The following is a 26,866-nucleotide window of genomic DNA, read 5'->3' as shown; positions in this document are numbered from 1 at the left end:
GAAAATGCTTTGGTGGAATCGGAGATTATTGACCATGGATCCTGAGCACTGTTGGCAGTCAATGTTATTGCTTCTTGATAGACTCCTTGTTTCTTCTTCCTTCATGGCACAGCCAATACAAGGAGAACAGGTAGAGTGCAAGACAGACTATCAAATCATAGTGGTAGAGTGTTCCAGCAAATAGAAGAAACAAGAAGACATAAAATATTTTGAAAGCAATATGTTTTAAAGCTGGAGACTCACTAGATAACTTGAGTGCTTCACTCTTCTGGTTAGAAATATCTGCAGAATCAGAAGTGTGTTGGCTTTCTTTCTGCGAGTCATCAAGCCAGTTTCGTGTTTTCCCCTCAGTTATTAAATGGTCAGATCGAGAGTCTGTTCCTTCATTTTCTTTGGTAGACTTACTAATTAAAGCCTCTGGCCTCCATGACTTCTCTTGTTGGAGCTCTGCTTGATGGAAACTTTGACCTGTACTCCTGCCTCTTCCTTCTCCAGAAATTGCTGTGTCTGAAGTGGAAGGCACTTCTCCTTTTTCAGCTTCAGAAGAGAAGTTTTTGTTAATACACATAATTTCATTTGTTAGATTTGAATTGTACCCTGACTCAGAAGCAACCTTGTCAATGACTTTGGATTCAAAGTGTCTGTGCAGGTGCTCCATACCTCCTTCCACTGTGGGCCCTTCTGAAGATGCCACTGAAGAGCTTTTATAATGGTAACTAGGCACAGTATTTGTACCAGAAGGTGGCATTTTTGTTTCAGCTTTAGAATATAAACAGGAAAGTGTATCAACATGGCTTTCTTCCCTATAGAGCTCTTCTGCTTTCTCACAGTATAGATGCTTCTGGGTGCTCAGGGGACTTTTAGGTACATCTGAACATAAACCCCGCTGCAAATCTTCTTTCTTTTCTGTAGCAGAAGCCTTTACTGCTTCTCCTACAGGTAGAATATTGTCTGGTTGTGCTTTGGCACATTTTTCCCTGCTACTGCATACAGACTTCATTTCTCCTTGCAGTGTTTCATGTACGCATGCATTATAAATACCTAAAACTGATTCCTTTTCAAATTCAGTGTCATATAATACACCCACTGTGTTGAGTTGACAAAGAGCATAATGTGAACCATCATTTCTCCCTTCATGTGTATCAAACGCTGTTTCCTTTTCCTCTGTGGGCCTGTCACTTAGTGCAGTCTCTCGAGGTAGCTTAGCAATTACTGCTTTTTCACTGCCAGGCATTTTTTCTGGAGCACTTTCTGATGTTGTTTTAATTATATAAGCTGTACCTGCCTCTGCTTCCTCTGTAATACCCTGCTCAGAGACAGAAGACTTTTCACAACTCTCTGCCTCCTGGCAGGTAAACAACTCCTTTGTGGAAGTCATGCTCTGAGGTTCCACGCTCCCCCGTACTCTCCACCAAATCTCACTCCCCGTTTCTTGCCACCTCTGCTCCGCGGAGTTTGCTTCGCTTTCCCTTCCAATTGGTCTCCCTTTATTTGCGTTGTCTGGCTTCTCTCTGCCTTTTAACCTCCTAAATCCTCTGTGTTCCTGAGTGTCCTCAGGTTGCCTTTCATCCACCCTGGTGTCCCTGGGTGCCTGCTTGTTCTCAGCTGGCAGAGGTACTGGATTCAGGGCTTTGGCATTGTGTTTCCTGTGTGACTTGAAAGGCTTGGAAGCTTCCTCCTCACCAATTGATGCCAAGTCTGCTACTTCAATGACTTTCTTCTCCTTCGCTAAACCAGTGTTAGAGTTCTTTTCTGACATTTCACCAATTCCTTTTTTGTGTGTGGAATCTGTTGAGACACCAGCATGTGCAAAATTGCCAGCATATAAATCTCCTCTTAAATGTACCTGAACTTTGCTTTCAATCATCTTGATTTTTCCTTCATTTTTGTCAGCATCTGACAACAATGAATCCACAGTTTGGTGAGACATTTGTGGTGCCTGGTGCTCCAGAGCTGGATTAGCATTGCCATCCAGCGTCCTTGCTATGCATGCATTTAATTGCACGGATTCATCATGCTCTGGCGAAATGGTTTCTGGTCTCGTTTCACAGGCCCCTTTTGAGGTACCAGCAGCATCCTCACTGATGAATAATCTCTCCGTCATCTTACTTCCCAAGGCACTATCTATTTCACCTTTTGAAATATCTGTGTGCCTCTCTCCTTGTCGGCTTGAGCCAGTAGCCGTAATATTGATAGCCTCATTCTGCTTTGTCACAGGAAAATGTTTTGCCAATAAAAGGCTTTCACTGGTACCAGTATGTTCCAAAGAGCGCTCATAGCTGTTTACTGAGCCAGCAGTGACTTCCTTCCCTGGTAGCTGACTGTTATAATCTCCTACAGAATACTTAACTTTATCTTTTAATTCTTCTCCTATTGCATGTGAAGTGTTTTCAGATGAGGAACTGATAGGCACAGGGTGCAAGGCACTGCTTCTTTCTATACAGGTTAGCTTTTTCACCAATCTTTCAGTTTCACTTGGAAAATTAATTGGTTCTGTTGTGTATAAATTCCTTTCATCTCTGGAAGAGGTACCTCTAGCTTCTGTGAAGTGCTGATTTAACTGAAACAATAGAATAGAAAAGAATGATCAAAAAGTACTTTGCAAAAATATGCCAAATGAAGGAGGCAGGATTTCATTATGGAAAGTTTTGTTTTCAGTAACAAAGCTTTTATGGAAACATGTTCAAAACCATTTGCAAAATTTGCATTGCATGTATTTTTTAACATAGGTAATGAGCTTTATGGTGGTGCTGAAAGGAGCAGGAAATAAAATAGTGCTCCAAACCCTCTCTCTTTATTCATGAGTTCAGTAAGCTGCTAGTGCATTTTATACAAATTAAATCTGAAGAGAATATTCCCTTAAAGGCAGGCTAATTCATTCTCTGTACATTTGATTCTAGGTTTGGAGAGAGAAAGCTATGGGGCGAGGGGGGAGGATTGGTGCTCAGATGAGGGCATTGATACAGTACATCAGTGTCCGGTTATGTACAGTATTGTCCAGTAAAACAAAGACACATTTCACACTGACAAATACTGTAAGGATTATCTGTGCTTCATTTCTCTCAGGGACCATTTTACAGGCTTCAAACCAGACTGTTTTTAGACAATCTGGTAAGACATGAGTTGGAAATGAGATTAGCAAAGTAAAAGGCCAGAAACTAATCATTCTCCCTCCCGGCTCCCAAATATCATATTGTATTATTCAGCTATGCCTGCTTGTCATTGCACTCTCTTCTCACTTTAGCAGAGTCACACTGATAGCACTAGCTGATCAATTAGAGGCTAGCTTCTTGGGCACCCCTTTATACATTTGCACTTGCTGTAGATACCCCCATTACAGTTTCTCTTATTAATATGTTTTCTGCAAAGCCTCTGCAAACTATTAATAGTAAAACGTCACTCAAAGAAAAGTGAGGGAGCTAATGTCTCTGCAAATTCTGTTTTAATGACCCTCTGCCAACCAGTGCTCAAGTGTATTTGAGTTCTTCGGTGATGCCAACTGTCAGGATTTAACAGTGAGATGCCTGTGTTTTTTTCCCCTCCTCATAACTGACATTTGCATGATCTCAATAATTATATGCAAATCTTACGATTTCCCCTTCTTCTCACATAAGGCTCATGTTACTTGTCAACTGCACAGCTGTCTTGTGAGCCAATGCCTGTGTGTTTCAAAGATTTGGTTGTATTTCCATGTATTATAAGCCTTCATTGTTTAATTCATTAAAGAGCGCACAGTGCAAATTAACATCTAAATTATAGCTCCCCCTTCATTTATTGTACGGACAAGTCTGGCAATTGATAAACAAATAGTTATATTTGATCCTCTTTTTTGTAAAAGGGTGGACTGAGAACAACAAGGGATTTTAGAGGTCCTCCTTTGCACGTTTCACCATTAAGGAAAAAAAACCCAAAACATTGACTTTCAGGCGGTGAAAGGTCTCACAATAGGCAACAATTTTCAACTTTTTAAAGTAAAAGATGACAAAAATTTATATCCAAATGAGAGGAATTTTTTCTCTCTATCAACAAGGAAAAAAAGAATGGTTCCCATCTTCCTCTCTTGTCTGATTCAGCATTCACATTTTCACAGGTGATAGCTATTATAATCTATGGTTATGAATCTGTGCACCCAAATGATATGAGCTGAGAACAGACACTGGGAATAATAGATTGCTGTATGTGTCTCATTTATTGCCATTTTTTCTTTCATATTGAAAAATGCAAGGCAAACCACACACACACATGCATGCACACAAATCCAAATAGATTGAATGTTCACTGAGTGTGAAATTCATTGTAAAAAAATATAATGTAAAATACTGAAATAGAAAAATCTGCTAATATCAATATATATATACTTACTGTACTCATATAATTAGTTACAATTTCAAAATCTCAGAAGCAAACAGTACTACAAGTACAAAAATTTTACAAATAGAAAGCATATCTTTAAAAATATTCCCATCCTAGAGACTAGGAGGAGAGATTTTTTTAAATGTTACCCTTCTAATTCCTTAGAACTGTCATTTAGAGCCTCTGGTAAAGAAGCAAAAGGGAGAAGTCATTAATTTAAGACCAGAAAAAGTTGATGCACTATACTGAAATCAAAGCACCTTCTATTGTTGAATCAGTTAGAGATTCAGTGTAAGTACAGACCAAGGCTTTACATTTGTAAATTAGTACATCAGTCAGCTCTGTTAAAAGGGGGAATTTCACCAGCTTTGAAACGTAAATGGATTCAAATCATTTAATACTGTAGATATAATTGTATAACACTCACCAGCAACTCTAATTCTTTTTCATCATCTTTGTAATCACCCTGGTTGTATTCTGCATTTCTCTCTTTTATATTTTCATTAGCTTGTTTGGTGTCTTTGTCTTCTGCTTGTGAATAAACAATCTCTGGGATGTTTGTGTCTGAAGAGTTAACAGAAACATAGTTCAATAATTTCCATGAGGTTGGTTGTTACACTATTTTTAATTAACATGTGCAGTAAGGAAGAACTAATTAAACTGGGTGTTGTACCTGAAGTCCTTGAGTTATTCCATGTGCCATCATCAGACGTTGCCAATATTTCTTCTTTTCTGTTAAACAAAAAGAAACTTCCTGTGTTATTCTGCAAAAATTATTGTTCTTATTCCTCTTAGACTCAAATATAAAGACTACTAGTTAATTACACGACATTTTGAATGCTGTTTGAAATTCTGAAAACAGCTAGATTAAATGTAGCTTTTTTGAGTGACCTGATATTAAGAGTTGGTCATAAGAAAGAATTGGCCAAGAAAACGAGAGTATGTTGACCTTCAAATTACATTGCAAATCTGATGGGTTTTCCCAGGCCTTTTCTGAGAAAGCAGCACAAAGGTGATTAGATGCATCAGTGACAGGAGAGCATAATTTTGGGGTCAGGCAAGGGTCTGGAAGGATATATGCGTTCAAGGTGCCAGGGCTCTCTCTTGCTTGTGTTTTCCAAATATTTGTATGTATACAGAGATGGCTGGAAAAAGGCATCTTTGTTACCTGAAGTAAACCAAAAGATCCTCCCTGCTTGCGAACAGTATAAATCCTGTTGCTAAGCTATGCCTGGCTGGCAGGAACGAATTCTGCTTCCCTGCAGCCAGTGCAATTTTTTCTGTTGCTTTGCTGGCTGTGAAAACAAAGGCCAGGTTCAACACAAAAAACACCTACGGAGAGATGCTGAGTGCCTGCAGTCCTCATCAATATCAATTGATATCAATCGAACTGCCAAGTCCTAGCAGTTCGAATCGTGTGCTTATAGGGATCTAACCTTTAGTGGAAAAGAAAAAAAACGTTAAGAGAATGTCACTTATGTAAAATGTAAATTATTATATCACTCCTAATGACTCCTCTATGAGGAGCAATTTTTTTTTCTGTAGGTCTTAATTTATGTGATTTTCAACCAGCCGTCCACCTCTGTTACTGAAAATTACTTTCTAATTTTCAAATATTAATCTTTTCCCCTTCTATTTTCTCCTAGTGTCTTTCATTTGAATTGATATAACATTAACTCTGCCACCTAAATGCTTAATTCAGAAGGAGGATGCTAAATTTATACTCTATTAAAAGAATGTAGACATCTACTGTCACCAACTTTTTAAAAACCAGTCTTTATAGGGATTGCCAGACTAAAGCAGACAGAAGATCCTGCCAGTTTAGCATCTGATCTCTGACACTGGCCACCATCAGATACTTCAGGAGAAGATGTAGAGTTCTTGTAGGAAAATACTTGGAGTAATTTGCACTGCCCTCTTAAATTTCCTCTTGGCCATTTTTTATTAGAAGCTGTCCTTGAAGTGCAAGATTTAATGCTCTCTCAGCAATTCTTTTCCACCATTAATTGCAATAATGCTAAATATTCTTGCAATCTGTATGAATGTCATGTCACTCTTGAATTCTGGTATGTGCATAACCTCCGTGTGTTTTTCACTCTTCTACTCACACTGAGTTGTATTTTCCCCTAGCAGCAGTTGCTATAATATGCATTTCATTCTGAAAAGGGTGGCAGATCCACCTTTTTTCAGTTGATCTGTGGAGGTTTTAAGGTAAATCATTAGAGCTTATCGTTTATACAAAGGGTTTTGGTGAGGGTGGTTGGTTTTTGTTTGTTTGTTTGTTGGGGTTTTTTTACTGTTCAAAGGCTTGTCATAGTGTTACATCTAGTTCCCAGTTTTTTCTGCCCTTTTGCATCTTTTTCACTCATCTTCTTCCACAAATGTGTAAGTTGGGGTTTAACCATGATACAGATCCATCAAAACATTTAGGTGCTATCAGGGTGTCTGCAAAAGCCCCAGATTAGGAGCCAAGACATGTATAACACATGAACTGAATCATCACCCCAAGAGTGACCCCAAAACCACATGGGCCCAGCAGGAAACCTTCCACTGCTTTCCAGTGGGGAATAAAAGAGCATCTTAAAGTGTCAACATTTCTTTGAACGTAGCTGACTACCTGCAGTGTTCAGCCATATGGATGCCACAACTCTTGGGAAGCAGGGATGGCACAATTTGCTGCTAGAAGGGACTCTTCTACTTCGTAAAGAAACCAAAGTTTGACAAATTTTTTCATTCAAGGAGCATTCCCAGGAGGAGTTGTTAATGCCTATATCTAGCATAATATTCTAGTGGTGGCTAGAGTTCACATCCAACTACTGTGGCATCCAAGTAGCAGTGCCACTTTCAGCTTCTATCGCACTCTCATGTGATTAAAAACCCCACTGCACATCATTCATGCAAAAAATACCCAGATTATCAGGATACAGAACATTTTGGGGAAAACTGGAGGGCAGATTTGCCTACTCCTAATGAAGTTGGATGTACAAGCAGGATCCTTCTTCTTTAGCTTAAATTTCATACGTTGGTGAAAGGAGAAACTGGATTCTGCCCCTGGCTTGCTGTGTTTCCTATGCAGTGAATATTTTTGGTTTTGGTTAACAAATTTTCAGTGTAAAAATATAGACAGAGTGTTTGAATAAGGATGCTGAGTACCTATTTTATAAACCTTTAAACGTACAGGTATAAAGACGCTTCAAGCTGGATAATTATGGGTGTGTGCCAGGATAGTGTTACTTTATCTAGCCTTATTCTTCTAAGCATCTGTGTTCAGGCAGTTCTGTATATCATTCCTATTATCAGTGGTGAGAGATTAACACTTCCAAAAGGAGATTCATTCCCTCTAAATTGGGCATCATGAGTAAGATGGAGTGATGTATCCTTCGAAGGTGCTTCTCTACCTCTGAAAGGTAGACCTTATTTACTGACTATAAAGGGAACCTACAGTTTCAGCCATTATGTAAAGCTCCATGAATCTCACCTTGTAACTATAAATTCAAACTGGAATGTGGTTATGGAGTTTTAGTGGCTGTGACTGTAACACTCAATGTATGTGGGCCCCTCCGTTTTACTTTTGCTGTGATTGGAGCTGAATTTTTCCTTTGTTCAAGTAGCATCTGGAGCCTTTGTACACAAGTTTCTTTTCACAACAGCAACACAGGTAAAAAATAGCAATGATAACACAGCCTCACAGCTAGGATATACACTGCAGGGCTTGTAGCATAATTTCTTGCCTACTGCACTGAATTTTGTAAAGATTTCTGGTTTTTAGACCATTATTTGTGCACACCTGCCCTGCAAATACCTGAGCACAGGGAATGTCAATGTAACAGTTATTTTACTTAATTTAATTTTATATCAGAAATATCTGTCCTCATATAATGATTCTTGGGAGAAATCTAAAATTGGCTTAAATTGAGGATATTGATACTGCAGTATTTGAGGATCACGAGGAGCATAAAAAATAGTAAATTAGACCACTACTTCAATTTAGGAAATTATATGAAGATGTTGAGGCTATGGGTGCATATAAATACAGAACAATCTCAAACATATATGTATATCCTAAGGTCTGAAATACTTCCCCAAAAACCAATAATAATTAGCTGCTTCATCAAACAGGGGCAATTAGAAGGTGTTTGTCTAGTTGGTAAGTTTTTCTCCATATTTCTCTGAAAATGTCCTAGCACAGTATCAGAATTCCACGAGCAGATTTTTAAATTAGAATATTAATTAAGCTTTTGTTTCAGAAATTAATTATTGCACTTTGTTGTGAAGGGTAGTTTAAACTTGCCTTATGTGATGAGAGACACAATATTTGTGTTCTGTTAGAAAGGGTTTACTTTTATTTTTAAGTGATACAGGTATTCTGACAACAATGCAAGCTAGAAAAAAATCCATTATGTCAGCTGATGTGATTCCACTCCAGCATAAGTACCTGTAAACCTTCATAAACTCTGTTGTTTTCTCTCATTCAGCTGAATGAAGCACATCTTCATAAAGTACACCAGGAACTTAAGAATTTCTAGCAGGTGAAAAACCCCAAAACCTATGCTCATGTGATTCATCCTTGAAATTATCATTCACTCGTATTGAATTATAAAAATAAATCAGGACTGAAAACAGGTTATCATTGTAATTTTGCATTATAAAGAACAAATATGAAGTTCAGGGGCTAGTTAGTAGGACTGAGAGGACTGAAAATGTGATGGACATTATGTGAAGGAGTTCAGAAGTCTCCAAGTTATGTGGAATTGGGATCCCAGAGAGGAAATGTTAAACTTGAACCCTAAAGATGTGGAGTAGATAGAAAATTGTAAGTGGCAAGAAAAAATAGCCAATAAACAATATTTCTTTGGCTTCATAAAGGGTTGGAATAAACTCAGACATGTCAAGGCTTTCGAACTAGCCTTTTTAAGCTAAATAAGAATTTTTTTAGAAGTGAAGTTTCATCAAGATTTCACATAATCTACATGTAACCCAACAACCAAAAGGCTTCTCATAAATTCTTCTACCACAGTGCTAGTTTGGGGGGGGGGGGGGCAGATTCTTATAGGAACAGAAATCTTGCAGGGCATAACTGATAGGAAGAGCAATTTGGAAAATTATATTATTTCATCCAGTCTGGGAGCAGAACTTAAATATGCTCCAATTAAGAGAAGCAGATAATCTCCAACCCAAATCTGAGAGACCCAACGGAGGAAAACACATATTGGTTTAAAACCTTTCCTATTCAGGCCTATTCAATTGGTGGTATACTGTAACAATATCAGAAGAGTAGAAAAAGGAGTAGCTATATTTAGGAAAAAGAAGATAAATAGTGTCAAGGCAACTACAGGCCCAGGTGTCTTCAAAAAGTTTTCACAATATATTTAGAACAAAAATGAGAGAAGAAATATAGATAAATGGAAAATGGCATAAAAATGCCAGACTCACCTGATAACATCTGTCTTTGATAAGATTACTAAATTTCCCTTGTCTAAAAATCAGTTATCTGGACTTCATTAAAGCATTTGTTGTGCAGCCACATGGGAAATTTATTAATTAAACGGGAGAAGAGGGAGATGAGCAGAAGAGCTGGGCGGTGGGAGAGGGGCTTGGTGCCAAGCAGGGTCCCAGGAGCTGGGCTGTGGAGCTAGCAGGCATCGCTGGGGAATTGGAGAGGACAAGTCATGCAATCAGACTTACTCAGTCATGTTATTAGAGACCAAAGCACAAGAAGTCAAAGTTAAATTAAATCTGTGGCAGAGACGAAGTTGGGAGACATCACCAACACAGAGGAGGATTGAAAGAAATCGGTGGCCTGGAGGATCAGAATAATAGATAAGGGATGAAATTCAAAATTAGAAAGTGCCAGGTTATACATTTAGGGACTAGAAAGAGTTCCTGCCACAAAACTAGGCCTCAAGTTGGAAGAAATGGGTGAACAAGAAAAATCTGAGGGCTTTTTTTTTGTCAGAAACCATTTCCAAGGCACTGGTGTGAGATGAGATAGACACTGTGATATCAAGGCAAACCAAGTTCAGCAGTAATGTCTCAGAGAAGGTATTCCCAGTTATGAAAGATTGCCAAGAAATGTTCATGTTGTGGCACCAGGCACCAATAAGAACTCCTCTAGAACATTGATCTACAATGTCCAAGAAAAATTGATTCAAACTGGAACATGTTCAGAAGAGGACTAGAGGAAGGCTGGCAGGATGAAAAATCTATAATAGCCAAGGAGGCAGATCAAGTAGTTCTATTTTCAGCATAACAAAATAAAGTCTGAGAGGAGGAATAAATGCCCTCTATTGATATAGCAAAGGGGTAAATACCCAAAAGATGAAAAAGCAGAAAGACTGTTAATGCATTAATATAAAGAGTTCACAAAAACATTTATTATGAAAACTTAAAAGAATATCTGTAAGCATTAGAAAAGTATATCTTGTCATTTTTTGGTTCAAGTATCAGACACAAGAAACTGAGAAGGTCTCAGTATGGAAACATGAATATATTTTTGAGAACAAGATTATGCAACACATTTCCCAAGGGATAAGACTTCATGATCCTATGATCGCAACCCAGCCCTATTTCAAATGCTCCTCTGCAGCTATATGCCCTGAGAGTTATGCTAGCAGGACTGCACGTTTGCACTATGGAACAGCAGGTGCTTTGGTCTGGCCTGAAATAGGTTTGGGATTATAGCCAGGAGCAACAAACTCCATCATAATAGGTGGGGTTATCACTTTTCAGGATTTTAGTTCACACACCAATATTTGGCTAAAGTTGTGTCTGTATGTTTGTATAACTCACAGTACCATTCACTTTGTTCTGTGATATATCCACTTATGCTAGATCTTACTATCTAAATCATACGATATTTATTTTTAAAAATGTGAGAAAAAGGCTAAAATTGTTGGATTACAGAGTATGGAAAGATGAAAATGTACCTGAACAACTCTGAAATTAATGCAACCTGATCAATTTTATACTATCTCATATTTAAAAGAAAACATGGGATTATATTATTTAGTCTGAAATTCAGAGAGGCATGAGGTTGTGAAAGTATTCAAAGAATGTATTTCTCAAATATTTAGTTAAAGTAGGTAAAAGGGAAAAAAGTTTTTAACATTATTTTATCTAAAAATATTCTTAGGTTTTGTAGGTGCTTTCATGCTTCTGATTTTTACTGTAGATTCAAAATCAAAACAAATCAAAATTCTGCCCTGAAGATAATGTAGTTGAAGTTGAGGTGAAGCTAAAATGTCCTCATGAAAAGAGCTGGCAAGACTGAAGTTGCTAACCAAACAGTAGTTATATTTTAATTTCAGGACAGATTTCTAAGCCTCAGAGTAACCTCATACAAAAGCAGCCTTCAATATAACTAGTGCTTTTGGATCTAGTGCCAAAAATAGCCAGCCTTGCTGAAGAATGATGCCACTGGGATGTAAACAACATGTGAGATCCTTGAAATGAAGTAGTTCCATGTGTCAGCAGTGTTTTACTGAGAAGCAGAAGAGCAAAAAGTAAATTAGTGCAGTTAAGTACTCATGTTTGAGCTGTCACTGGAGCCAAACAGGCAATCCTGCACAGACGTGTAACCCCATGGAGCTGGGAAAGGGAATATGGGGAGCGAAGGGCAGGCAGCTTAGTTTGGTTATTTTTGTATCATTAGCAGCAGATGTAATTTCAGAAGGAAGTAGAGAAGGAAATATCTGCATTTAAACAAGCAACAACAAAAATTATTTTAAAACATTTATGTCCACATCAAAATCAGAAAGCCTGTAAAATGTTTTGAAGACCTGGGTGAGAAACTAGAGAAAGGATTTTCCACACATAATTCTAAAATTCAGTACGCAATATCATTCAAAATCCACAAACATGCAGCAAGAATGAATTTCTCAGGAAGAAGTCATTTTGGAAAGGATTAGGAAAGACTTTGTATGTCTAAAGTTCTAAGCAGAGCTTTAAAATTCTATTCAATTTTTTGTAAGGCTCAGAAGAGTAAGAATTCAAGACATTTTTTTACTAACATAACTCCCATAACAGTTGTCTTGCTTGAAAATATTGCTCCATTTGTGTTGGTCCTAAAATACCAGTTGAACAGGGCAGAAAATATTTCCAAAACAAATTCACACTAAGAGGAAAATGCAAGAAGGGAAAAAAACCTTGGTACTATACAGAAAAAAAAGGCAAGCTAAAAACATACGCTTCGTTCTGGTTCGGGAGCTACCAAGAGTCCTGATGCAGACCTTCAAAGTGCAGACTTTGACTTCTTTTGTGAAAGTGTCTCCAGAGTTAATCTTTTTCTATCTCACTAACTGAATATATGAACTAAATATTTAATGAATAAAGACAAACTCATTCCTTGCCTCCATATTGCTCAGTCCAAAACTCGCTACAGGGACAAGTCTCCCAACTGATTTAAACTGATGTCTGTGTTCTCAGAATTTGAAGTTGTGGTTTTATAATACAACCACGCCACAATTTATTATCATATGTTCTTAGTCTCAAGCCCTGGTGCTGCCAGAGAAGTCACGGCTGAGCTCAGGAAGAGGAGGTATAGACTTGGCTTGAAGCCAGCTTTGTGCCTTCTGGGGCCTTGCCTCGCTGTGCCTCAGCACCACCCAGGGCCCGTAATGTGGTGTGGAGATGACAAGGAGGCTGAGAATTACCCTGTCTATGCACTGGCGTAAGAATGCAAATTTATTATTTCTCCTCTGGAGAATTTCTAACATGGAAGACTGCCTATTGGAGGTGTGTCCAATGGCCTCACCACTGACCTCTTATTTTAGGACACTTGAAAACTGAGAGGCCACAAAACGTCTGCAGCAGAGACGCGTGCAGTGAGACACGTTTATGTGCCACCACCTGTGTGTTATGGAGAGAAGCCATTAAGCACAAGTTCAGACTCCCAGGAGCAGACCACTACTATACACAGAGGCTACAGTGTCCAGTAGTGCCTGGCAGTGCTGGCCACGCTGGAGCAAACCAGCTGGTGGGCAGTAGGATCTGGCCTCATCCAGAGTTCTACCTGTAAGCTGTACCTGCCCGGGCTTTGAGCTCCCTGTGTCTATAGAAAAAACAAGAGCCTTGATAAAGCTAAGGAGCAAAATCATCGCTATTGCCAGAGCTGGTGCTTATTTCTTATTTGTTTACCTGCATATTTTGTCTAAATGAAGGCAGAATATTATTTATATGAATGGTATGCTCTCATTTGGAATTGACACTAATGAATGCAAGGCCCTTTCCCCCTCTTGTTTGTACCATCAAATTAATTAGCTCTATTGTGACATCAGTATTTTTCTCAAGTAGTTTAAGGCATGAGCATTTTCTTTTCTTTTTCTAAAGGGCATCTTCAGTGCCCTTTATCTACCATAAGAATCATGCATCACTTGTATTTTTCACAACTAATGCTGTTTATTGTAAAAACTGATTGTGATGTGAAGATTGTTATACTGTGTGGCAAATTGCCCAAACAATTACTGTAAATGCATGAGCCATAAACTGTACTGCCAAGGACACTGGTAGGTTAGCTCCTATAAAAGAAACAATTAGAGTCTGAGGTGAAAATAATAGAGATGAGATGACAGTTATTGAAAAGGCAGAACATCCAGTTTAATGTTGTAAATATAGGTTTGTAGATTACACTGATGGTTTTAAAGTGTTCATGACTTATTGAATGGAATAGAATATTCCATACTTTAGAATGGGGCCATAATTATTATTCTCTTTTAATTGTGATGTCTGATGCATTTGTGAGCAGTTGTTGAGAACATCTTCACATTATACTGATTCTATTTCTAAATTATCATCCTGCTTCAAGGGTTGGAGGGTTTTTTATTATTTTACTTTCTTCGCATTTTGTTGTTCAGGGTCTGTTCTGAACAAAGTATTTTCTCTTGAGGAACTTGGAGTGCTTAGAGGGTTACAGCAATAATTATTTCAGTTTCAGCCTACACACTTCACTGCTTTAAATCATCATTAGAAGTTTCATCCCTCAGCAACTCCTGCTGAGACCGTCTTAAACTCCTAGAAACAATTAGATAAGAATAGCTAATCTTTATAACAACTTGTATATAAAGGTATTGATAAGAATTTGCCAGAAATTAAGGGAATACATTTTTTTTCTTAGAAATCGTCTAAATACAGAAAAAGGTTATTCATGATTGCTAAAGAATTTCAATAATTCAAACCAGATTTGGAGTATATGAAGATTAGGGTGCATAAAAAAGAGATATGCAAGAAGATGTGTTGCAATAAACTGTGGTATATATATAAAGAAAATGCAAGAAAATTGACACTACTGTGTGAGAATATTAAACAGTCCTCTGTTTTTTTTTAAGACAAGACATAGGGATAAAAGACAATTAAATAAGATTTTAATATTAGACCCTAGGGAGAGCTCTAAATTACTGGACTCAGAATTATGGCTGTCCAAGAAGGCAGAGGTTCTGGGCACATAAAATCAGAACTGGGAAGGGTTTAAAGGAGACGACAGAGTGAGCAGCAGAGCAAAGGTAGCAGCTAGGGTGCTGTTGGTGTGAGCAGCATGTGTGAGTTCTAAGCTACCAAACCCATTAGGCAGGGGAAGCTGGAAGAAGCTGTAAAGTGGCTCTGAAAGCAAGTTGCAAAGAAACTAAGTACTCATCTAAAACAATTTTCAGAGAAATGCCTTAGGTCTTTTTCAGGCTTTTACATAGTGTTAAAAAAGGCTGATCTTAATATTATGTAGGGGTGTCAGAGCTGTATTGGAATTAGACAGAACAGCACTGAAGATCAGGGAGGTGTTGGGGAGAAGAGCTGGGGGGGCAGCAGAGCTGTGGGTCTGGGCAGTGGCTGCATCCTCAGGCTGAAATAACTGCCTCTTTCCAAAACTCGAGGCAGAGTCCTGGGAGCTAGACCTTAGGTATAGCAGAAGCCAGCAGCTGCATTTACTAGAGACAGACTAAGCCTATACAGAGCAGAGAGCATGGTGTGGAGAACTGCTATCCGTGCTGACAACAAAACAGAACACAGCTGAAGCTCAGCCACCACCATTCCTCGCTTCTGCACTCCTAGTGCACACTCCTGAATTTTGACTTCTTAGGTGGCTTTACCTGAAAATATGGCAAATTCCCACCTAAAAGCATTTTGGCTTCAAATGATCCCTTGTTGTGGAGATGTCATGTTAGACATGCCTGAACCATAACATTGTTATTATAGGTTGTGTGTGGCAGTATTGTGGCTTTCTGTTTATATGTTTAATTTTTTTAAGGAGGTATTTAAAAAATAGAAGCACAACAGAAAAATAATTTAATGTAAACAATGCAGAAAACAATAATTTAAAGTGATGTTAAATTCAAAACTGATTGATACCACAATGGAAAAGATTCAGAAGCAAAAACTGCAGACAAAATCAACATCTATAAATGAATAGCTGTGTGAACACTAAGTAGAAATAACTGAATATATTCTAAAATATTGCCATTACAACCCATCCTGTTAAAATGAAGCTGTATGTAAAATAGGAGTCCTTATTACAAATCTAGGCAAGATTGATTTTCTTATATGACCTTCAACTATCAGCAGCGTTAGAGAAGGCTCAATCTAGTTCTTAGTAAATAGGTGTCACCCAACAAATGGGACTGACACTAATTAGCTTCCTTGTGGATAGTCAGGAAACAGAGGGCAGAGGCAGGAGAGGACGTGGTACACTCATTATTAGAGCAGTAGGTGAGGGCATTTGCTGGCTGCCGTGGCAAAGGAGGATGGCACTGCAGCAGCTGCTTGGAAACTACCCTGGGAACAGAAGATTGCATTTCCAGGAGTCAGTCAAGCAAAGTTCTCAAGCATTTTGAATGAAAACAGTGCCACAAAGAACCTCTACTTAAATGTTTGAAATTTGAGGAAGACAATATTAACCAAGGTGGTATTTCTCCACCTTGAGGAAATACCCCTTAGTTTTTGTCTTCTCACCTAAGAAAAGGGGCTGTCACAAGAAGAGGAGAAAAGGTGAGCCTGGAAATGGACAATAAAGGACTGTCAGTAACTTCTGCACAAGGAAAAATTAGAAAAGAAGTTTGGAAAGCAAAGTTGAAAAAGATGCTCAGAATAAGTGATATATGGTATGATGATTAATAGCATCAAGGGGGAAAATTGATCAAGAGACCAGCTGTAAGGGAATTCAAGCTTTTTTTCTGCAAAGATAATTCCCAGTAGGATTCAGACAATGTTTGTAATAAATCTATTTTTATTAAGATTATTGGATTGGTGTTATCCAGGGGATTATATTTTCCAATTACTAATATTTTCATTTTTCAGTCTTAGTTTATGATTGAAGCAGGGACATGGGTGGCACAGAACAAAATGCATTGGCCTGACTTGGGATGAGAATAATCATTGCCTCAAAGCAAACAAAGTCCCAAGAAATTAGTCTTTATTTTCTAGCTCATTAAAAAAGACCTTGAGTTTTAATAGCAAAACATTAATACAATTTTTTAAAAATAAAGATGTATATCCATCCAGTTGAAGATTTTAGTGCCATCCAGTCTGAACCAGGAGCCCAACACCAGTTTGGTGCCAGGCTCAAACCTTTAATATTGCACTGTCTATCCCCAAATCTCATGAGTGTAGGTATGAAGACTGCAGAAGAGCCCATTGCATAATGTCAGTTATACCTCAAATTAAGCTATAGAAATCATAAACAGGAACACTACCACTTTTTTGAGACCTTTTCACAGCTCTGTCATGATTGTTGTACCTTATTATGATATCCATGTAGCAACGTTGAAGCAAAACCAGTTCAGAAGTCGTGTTACACAGCTGTTTTATATGCGGATTGGTCAGAAAATTCATTGAATCCTTTGACAGAATGGGCTAAAGTATTTCATAAACAGAGAACCTCTCTCAAAAATGTTCTCCAGGGCAGTGTTAGAAAGTCTGTTGAGAGATCCATTGTGAATTAGCAATGCAGGACCTTACTATTGAGATGTTGAAAAAGAGGAAAAGGTGAGGCAGGAGTCAAGTTTCCTGAGGGCTAGGCTTGGTCTAATGTCAGAGGATATGCTTCATAGGTTGCTATTTTGTCTGGAAGAGGCGTGACCAAATATCAAAATGGTGCTGTAGAAAGGAGCAGGGGGTAGTGTCACTTTGTTCTTCTCTTGCTTCTTTCTCCCACTGCTTTAAAAGATTGGAGGAGAGAAACTTTCAAGTTGTTTCTGTTTTGGATAAATCTGAGAGGAGAAAAACATTAACCCATGTGGCCCCTGGTCTTTTTCTGAATCTCACATGGGAAAAATAGAGAAGGAGCAGTCTCCTCCTGGTGTGTCAGAAGAGAGTATTTTCCTAGAGGCTGCCTGCAGTATGCTGAGGCACATATACAAGAAGGTGGTAAGTGCCTCAGATAGACAGTAGAGAGATAGATGGTAGTCAGGTGAGACTAAGACACAGATAGCAACCCTGGGGAGGAGAACAGAAAGGGTGACCACAAAAATGAGCCTTAGACAGTTGTTCTTGAGAGAGGGCAACAATGATCTAAACCTTGGAAAGCAGCTGTAAATTCAGTAAGTAACTCAATAGGATAAAAATCCCAGGTGTTATCATGACAAGAGACTTTTATAACCTTTTTTTCATTTTCCACCTGCTTACTACCACACAGCAAGAAGGCAGCTGTGTGATAGGTATCAATATTTCCATCAAGAAGACATGGAAAAAACCTAGGAGACACTGGTTCAGATTTACTAGGGTAGCTGTGGAGACTGACAAACTCCCCAGCCCTCTACCATAACATGAAGTGTTTCAGGCTAGTATGTCTTATGTTTACCACCTAGCATCTATAAATGTTATTGCAGGGACAACACTTGTGTGTCAAAACAAAATGTAAATGCCAATCCACTTGGTGCACCTAAGTGCAAGGTAGGCAAAACCTGCCAGCTTTGCCTAGTTCACGTTCAGTTGTGTAGCTCAGTGCCCTTTAGGACTACAGTTAGTAACCAGCACTAATAAATCTTCAGGTTTAGTGTTAGAGTATCAGCTGGTTCCACAAATCAGGAGGAGGGTGGAAAGACTCAGAAAACCAAGCCCCCTATTATGCTTTGGCATATCAACTAATACTTTCTTGTGCATGTCACTGAAGGTCTAGGGATCAAATAGCCACTTCTAACATTCTCCCACAGTGTTTAAAATGTCTTACCCCCTCCTTCGCCCTAAGGCAGGGACTTAATTTAACTTTCAAAGTATTCGTTTGGACCATTTTTTCCACCTTTTGTAGATGAGAAAATAACCCACATTTTATCTTAAAAATACCGTGGGCAATTGGTTCTCTGGACTTACACTGCTGCTGAATCCATTGCTTCAATTTCAGAGCTGTGGTGTGGGACTGGATCACAGCTTAAAGTTCATAATCAGAATAAACAGCTCAAATGACACTGGTAGTCGATGCAATGATTAAATATGACTCCAGTGCTCTCAGCTAATGTTGCACTAACTTTAAACATCTTTTCAAGACTAACATTTAGCAAAGTCAAGTTGAATGTAATGGAACAATTTTTTTTTCCAACTGAACATTTATGAACTGTAGTACCTGAATGGTGGACAGGAGAGAGTATTGAAATGGTCATTTACAGCCTGGTTCAATTTGCAAAATAGATATCTTCCTAAACAAAAGAACCATTGAACATACAGGAGTTCATTTAACAATGTAGTTCTATTTTTCCAAAGGTCCTTAACCAGCAATCTGAAAGAGCATCTGGTCCTGTAAATATTAACATTCAAGGATAGTTTTACACATGAAGAATTCTACAAAGTTCAGTGAGATTCCTGATGTTCATTAAATTATTTATTGTGCCTATTGCAGGATCAAGCCAGTTGCTGAATTGAAAAGTTCTAAGAGTCAATCATAATAGTGTTACAGTACTGGCATATTTAAATAAGCTGATGAAATTGTAGCAACTGAAAAAAATTTTAAAAGTGTAAAGCCAAGCAATGCATGTAAAATACAAGTACTTATTATGGCTGAGAAATGACACCCAGATTACAAAGCACTGGTTTTATATGATTTCATGCAAACAACTGAAAAAGCTTTATAGCGACCAATATTTCCCACACATTAGAACACAAATTTCTGTTCTGTAGTATTGGTAAGAGCAGTTTCTAAAGCAGATCAGGGAAATGAATGAGAAACCACCAATACTAATAAATTCCATAGTAAATACTATGCTAGGATTGTCAGTACATCAACATGTTATTTTCATGTGGTGTTCCCTTACATTTCAGAAGCTTCTTTTAATATTTCTAGTGCAATAAATGGATAGCAGATGGGTAGCACAGTTTACAATTACCAAAAGCAAAAATGTGACATGTTTTCAGCTTTCAGGTACTCTCCAATTAGGTGACCACAAGTACAAGAAGAATGTGTCTATTTGTCTGTGCATACCATTCACATCCATATCTTCCACCTGTTTCTTTAACACTTCTGTGATAGCGTTCAAAGACCTAAGCCATTCACCTAAATATCTGTCTTTAGGGTCTTTAATAAGTTTCATATTTCAAATAGTATGCATGCCCAGATTTTGAAATATTATGATTAAACAGAGAGAAAAAAACCACTGAGCATAGTTTCTGGCCAAGTAGGATTGCTCTCTACAGAATATTTTTCAAGTGGTTTATCTTAGCTTACTTTAAATTACTTTGGAGAGTAAGGCTGCAGCAATTTCATCAAAAGATAACTCTAGAGTTGCTATTAAGAAGCAACTCCTAATACTCAAACTCAGTTCCAAGCTTGCTTTTACCCCACTTGTCTGAATAAAATATTTTAGAGCACCTTAAATAATTACCCTGTGTCCCTGATAATCATGGTCTTCAAGTACGTGGAAAAGTCTTATTTTGGTGCCAATCCTACCTAATTCTACAACTGAGAAAGACTGGCAATGACCAGGAGGCAAGAGAAGGTCTGGGAATACTAAGTCAAATTAAACACAGAGAGGGGAGTGTTCCTCTTAGCTGGCTCCCTGTGAATGGATAGCTTCTCTAGCAGCTGCTCTCCTGGTAAAAACAGTGACTGCAGTCACTTCCTATTAATAGCAATAAACTTTAGTCAAATCCCATATCTGTATGCTGATCAAGATGTAACTCATGATTTAAAATGCCAGAAACAACCTCGAGATTAAACAGAAGTACAGAAAGAAGATGTGTTTTAACACCTTTTCTGCTCTTTTCCCTTCCTGATTGTGGTGACACACAATCAAAAGAACAAGGATTAAAAGGAAACATAATTTAAATGCCATACTTTAAACAGACCAGCTGGGAATTATACAGTTGTTCCTCATAGCAAAGTGCATGAGAGACTATTTCCAAGCATCTTTGTCAGAAGCCTTAGCATTTTTTAATCACATCATGAACTTGTGGGAAAGGCCAAGAGGAGCTGAAGCAAAACTGCATTTCTCAGGGCAGCCTAAGCACTGGTCTGCCATCTGCCTGGGAAGACTGACTGAGCATGGTGCCATCCTGCCAAGCTGGGTCTTCAGCAACTTACTTCCTTTGTCTCCCATCAGGAAGGAGATGGTCAGCAGCTGAAGAAGGAAAAAGTACTCACGCACAGAAGAAATTTTCTCACTGGCAATTGCTTAGAAACCATTTAGTATTTATGTTGTCAAATTTGGCATTGGCAGCCCACAGACATGAGGGGTTTAATCTCTTCTTTCTCTTGTGCACTGTACATAGAACAGCTCTTGTAAGAGCCATTGCCCTATTCTGTGTTGTGTTTTAAAGTGGCATTATGGAGGGAAGTGAATTGGTGCACTACTACTCAAAAAAAGGTACAGTCTAGCAATTACAAAAAAGAAGCATAGGATCAATATCAGCTGGATCACAGTGATACACTTGTGGATCAGTTCAGAGGGATATATTTGTGGGCTCAGAGAGCTAAGGGGGAATAACTCTAACAGTTATTACAAAAATACTAGCCTTCCCCTTCCTTGTCGGAGGACAGGAGTCCAAATACACAATACCCTTTTGTAAAATAATTCTCATGCTGATCAGCCATTTTCCTGGCTCTTTTGCTCTTGACAGATGGCAAACCAGGGCCAAGCACAGAAATGGGATGTAGCACCACCAGTGACAGGGGATATGGCTTCCATAACTTTATCACTGCACCTTTCAGCATGATCTGCAGGAGTCTGCCTCAAGCAACACCCAGCCACTTCCTGTCTGATCAGACCAAGGCAGGAGCCTGGTGGCCACAATAGAATCACGTGGTCCAAATCTGAGGACCAGGAAAAATTCATGTTTGGAATCATGATCCATATTCCAAAAGCATGAGAGTCAAAACAAAAGAGAAAGGAGTGGAGCTGATACAAATAATTTACATTTTTCTGACTTTTATATATATAAATATATATAAATTTTTAAGGTATATACATTTACATAAATAGGATAGAAATTAGGCCTGTTTATTGATAGAAGCTTTTTCATTTCCAGTGACACTCTTAAAATTTTAGGGGTCAGTTTTTCTCCTGAAGTATATTTATGACTATGTTCAAATTAAGCAAACACTTTCAGATAGACCAAAGCATAAATTAATTAATTTAAACATTATTTTCCCAAACTGTATTTTGTCCCTGTGAACAAATCCTTTGAAGACTTTTGAAAACCACAAAAATTCTTGAATTTTATGAGGAAATAATTTTAGGTTGTTAAAATACAGCTAGAACCAAATACTTTCTGAAACTTTAAGAGAAGACTATTTGTTCATACCTAGACATGGAAGCAAAAGCAAATGAAACATGAAATGAAGAGGCAGACTTTTAAGTGATGTGGTTCTGAATATCCAAATATAGACAGTTTTCAGCATTAATTATTTGATGCAATTTTGCTTTTTACTATATTTTTTTTTTCACGTGCAACTTTTGAGGGTTAAGTCCATTTTTTTATATATTTCTTAACAATGATGTCAGAAGTCAGCCTATTGCCCTCATTCACTCAACTTAGTCCTGGACCATGTTCTTAAGGGTAACTTGAAATAGTCATATTATTGTGTTTCCCCACTAAAACACAAAACTTTGTTCTCTGAAAGTGCATATTATTCCTTTCACTTAACTAACACAACTAATCCTTGCTAATGACATTTAATGAGCCACACGAGTATGCCCTAGAGTGGATCAGACTCTCTGCTTAAAAGACATAACCCTTTCATGTCTTATTTTTTAACTGCAGAGGTAAGTTGCACATTTTAAGAGAAAGTACAAATATCTCAGAGCCAAGAGTTAAAAAAAAAAAAATTAAAAATGCTATTACAGGTTTCTAAATTTGAAACAGAGGCCTAATGAGTGTCCTTTTAAATTATCCTTCTATTCAGATTGCTATGAAGAAGTCTTTAATTTAAGATGTCCAACTCATGGGTATGGATAGCAATGTTCCCTACCTGTCACTTTATTGCGAGAATCATAGATATAATTGCTTTTGTTCCTATGTATTTGCAATGCTGCAACTCCAACGACAAGCTAGTTATGGTCAAGGACCATCCCCCACTTTGCTAAATGTTCTATAACCACCCAGCATAGCACATATAAATGCTGCAGAGTTTATCATCCAAACCAAAAGTAAGAGGAGAGAGAGAGACGGGCTGGTGGAGGAGAGCTGGTAAATGGGCAGCACTGCTCAACATGAGATGAAGGAGTAACAGCACATTAGCAGCCTCACTGCCAATTTTGGAGGGTTTGTTTCTTTTGTGCTTTTTTTGAGATATCAAAGCAAAGGAGTTTTAATGAGGGTCTGAAGGAGAATAATGAGGTACTTTTGCAGATGTCTGCAGGGTGTTCCTCCTCACTCAAAGGGGCAATATGTACAAAGACACTTTGAAAAACAAGTGAGCAATGGAAGCTGGCATCTTAGTTATTCTGAAACAAAAGGCCCCGATGCTGACCTCATTTACACTGGTAAAAGCTGTGACTCTTGTGAAGTCAATGAAGTCCCTGTAGCATAAAATTAGTCCTGGATTACAATCTGCCAGAACTGTCTTTCAGAAGCCTTGGTGACCACTGAAACAATATTCCAAAGATACTTTCAGCTCATTTTTGCATTTGCTGTAAGGTCTCTGTACATTTTTCTGCCACTTAAGAGGATCTTGAAAGTGCATGCTTGTTAACTGTTTGACAGAAATGTGTAGCAGATCCTAGTGCAGACAAGAATCTGACCACTTTGGTTTAAATATTTTAAACATACATGTGTATATGTGTCTATATGAACAAATATACACATTCATGTATACATCCATCCATCCATCCATATGTATGTATAAACACATGCACACATATGCAATCCTCTTCAGTCTGACATTCATAGTCTGATTAGAGACAAAGTAATTTTATATTGAGAAGAAGACGTTATCTCATTTCCTGTTTTTTAAAATAGCTCTCTGAGTGATTTACACATAAATCATTTAGCATATCCATGTAAAAGACTATCGCCCAGAAGGAAGGCTTCTAGAACTTTTGCTAGCACTATGCATATCACAACAAACTTTAGGGAATTAAACACTTAGGAGTCATTTGACTTTAGATGCTAATGGTATCTAAATTTTCAGGTTATTCCTGACACCATCTGGAAACCCAGGGCTCACTAAATTGACACTCAAGTCTCCATGTCCATCCTCTGTTCCTTGTGGGCTACCTGAACTCAGGCTGGAGTCATACCACCTGCACATGCCTGTGGTATTTGATATCACAGCCCTGCTGCAGGGTATCTCAGGCTATCTTACTTATCCAGAACAGATCATGTGATGCTTCTTAAAGGACAGAACTGATGTATAAACCAGACACAAATGTCAGGAACTGACCGCAGGACATGTAAAAGTATCGTTCCCTCTGCTCTGACATACTGGGATGTTCCTTCATGGAAGCATGACCATGAGGGCTCCAGAGGTGGCCCAAGGGACAGCTGTCAGGAGAGCTTTGTGGACTGGCTGTGAACCAGGCCTTGGGCTAGCCTTTGGGCGGCTCCTACCCTGTGGTGCGGATACAGGTCCTAAGCCATATTGTGTACCTCTCCTCACAAGGCTAATGTGTGATTAGGGCTGGCAGAAGCTCCCAGCACAGCAAGTCTGGTTTTGGGAATGAAGGTTCTACACAGAGGAAGCCCTGGCTCTCTCCCTCTTCCTTAAGCTCCCACCACCACTGCAGTTCTGTTCCCCCTTCCCTACCAGTTCATTCCAGTGGAAGAGCACCAGCAAAATCAAACAGCACTGTCTTATTTGGAAAGAATAAGAACTAAAACCCCAACATAAATTCAAAAACCCAACATTAACTTAGTTCTGGCATCCAAGTATTGCAAACGACATTACAGGTAAAATACAGATTTAGTTTTGCAGAAGTACAACTGATTTATCCCAAATTTGGGGGGGGGGGGGGGGGATAATTGAGAATTAGATTTTTTGCATGCAAGATTGTTTTGCCAACAGAGAGAACATAGTTAAAAACAGTAGGAAGCCAAAAGTTACTATTCCCAAGTGTCTCTCTTTATATGTGATTAAAGTAAAAGTTAACAACTGCCACTTTATAATTAACATATTACTTTTAATCAGAACAGTATATACAAGATAAATTCTATATATTTTTTTCTTTAATATATTACTGATCCCACCTTATAAAACATACTTCATTTCACCATATGTGAAACAGAAGCATCAACCAGTGGCAGGGAAAAGGAATTATAGACCTAATATACAACTTGCAGAATAGCCCAATGACTTGCTGGAAAGTTTGTACCAGCTATTGTAATTGCTGAATTCTTCTCTCAGTTATCCAATTCTGCTTGATGAACCACCAGTGCTATTTCTGATTTAATAATTGCGTGTAGAGAAAGAACCATGAAATAAATTGTGTGAAAACCCAGCTTTTGTTTTGCTTTTAAATTTTTGTTGACTTACAAAGGAAGTGGATGCAAAGTATTTTAACTGTACAGCTACCTTGGTCTAGAACAAAGATCCCACTGATGTCAGCTCAGTTTATATCCTACAGAGATCAGAACTGGTACACAGCCCACAGAGGGTTTACAGACCCTCACACTATTTTTCAAATTAATGGCATGCATAAAATTATGATCCCAACTAATCTGTCTGCAGAAAACCACTGGCTGATATATACAAACACTTTAGTGAAAACAAGTCTCGGTCTAATTTTTCATTTAGAAAAAAAAAAGGTAAAATAGTAGAAAATAACATGGGCAGTCTTGACTTGAGTAAGCACACATAGAAAGTCAGAATTAGTCAGCTACATTCTAAATTACCAAAAATTAAGGTGTAACCTCACCTTCTTTGTGTTGTCTTTAAGCAGCCTTTACGAGATCTATCTGTAACCTCCTTCTGGGGTTTATTATCCACCTTGGGCACAGTTTCTTTCTTGTGACAAATCAGTGTGTAATTTTTGTCATCATTGTTTGCCCAGAAAGTACCAACTGATGTCTCGTAGCGTATGCAGAACTCCACCTTAACTCCATCTTTCTGGTAAGGAGGCACCAAAGAAATCTTAAAGCAAAACTGATCTGTTTCACTACCACAAGAATTAGGCATGAACTCTGCGAGGATGTCATAATAACTGAGCCAGTTATTCAATGTCATTCGAACATACACCTGTTTTTCAAAGGACACATTGAGGACTCTTATAATGCCGTTCATACAGGTAATCCCAGGCAGGAGAAGGACTGACTCCAACATTACTTTCTGCTCTCGCACTTTTTGTAAAAGTTCTTCTTGAGAAGCAGGTAATGTAAATTGCTGGGAGAAAAAATATTCATCCTGAGGAAAAACTTCATCTTCTGTATCATTTTCTTGCCCTGTATTAGGAAATTCCCAGGTATCGAACTCTTTAACAGACACAAGATCAAACCCAAATGCATCAGCAAATGAAACTTTTCTTGAGATGTTGGTGGGAGTATCTACCTCTTCTTCTTCTGAAGCTGAAGAACTCCGTCTTCGGGGACGTGGTGAGAAACGAAGTTTAATGTCAATATTAACATCTTCGTCCTCTGAAGCAGAATTATTTCCAGTGGGGACTTGCAATAAGTTAGCCCTGTTAACCTGACTAGGTTCTTCAAAAGACTCCATTGGGCTCTCTGATATAAACTGAAAGGGAACTGTACAACTAGTAGCAGCTGATATTTGAGATAACATGATTTAAAACAAGGATTAATGTTACAGTTGACATTGCAAAAGGGAGTCAGGTCTATTAATAGGTGCTATGGTGTGCGAGCTATGTTGGCCTTTCTCCATCTGACAGTATTAGATGTTACAATTTCAATGATACATATCAAATATTGTATTCCCTATTTTTATGTGGCTCTGTGTCATAAGAAGAAGAACAGCATTTAAAACCTGACTTTTTTGCATCGTTAAATTGCACAGAGCTATTTTAAGATGATCAACTTACGTTGCACAAAAAATTCAACATATTGCACTAATGAGGAGCTATTCATCTCTGATTAGGATGTATACTTCATCATGTAAATAGTTTCTATATTGATAAAATATTCCTATATATATTGTCAAGGCCATTTTTGCAATGTT

General features: G+C 38.2%; 1 protein-coding gene across 1 annotated transcript; it reads right to left on the bottom strand.

Moving 5' to 3' along the window:
* Positions 1-26,407, bottom strand: PPP1R3A (protein phosphatase 1 regulatory subunit 3A). Its single transcript, XM_069003878.1, has 4 exons — positions 25,614-26,407; positions 5,027-5,085; positions 4,781-4,917; positions 1-2,560 (listed from the first exon to the last, which is right to left on the bottom strand). The coding sequence occupies exons 1-4, from the start codon at positions 26,405-26,407 to the stop codon at positions 65-67; spliced, it is 3,486 nt and encodes a 1,161-aa protein (XP_068859979.1). The 3' UTR covers positions 1-64.
* Between the last annotated feature and the right edge of the window lie 459 nt (positions 26,408-26,866).

Source organism: Aphelocoma coerulescens, chromosome 1A (assembly GCF_041296385.1).
Source record: "Aphelocoma coerulescens isolate FSJ_1873_10779 chromosome 1A, UR_Acoe_1.0, whole genome shotgun sequence".
Taxonomy (NCBI): Eukaryota; Metazoa; Chordata; class Aves; order Passeriformes; family Corvidae; genus Aphelocoma; species Aphelocoma coerulescens.
This window is presented reverse-complemented; position numbering and strand designations above follow the sequence as displayed.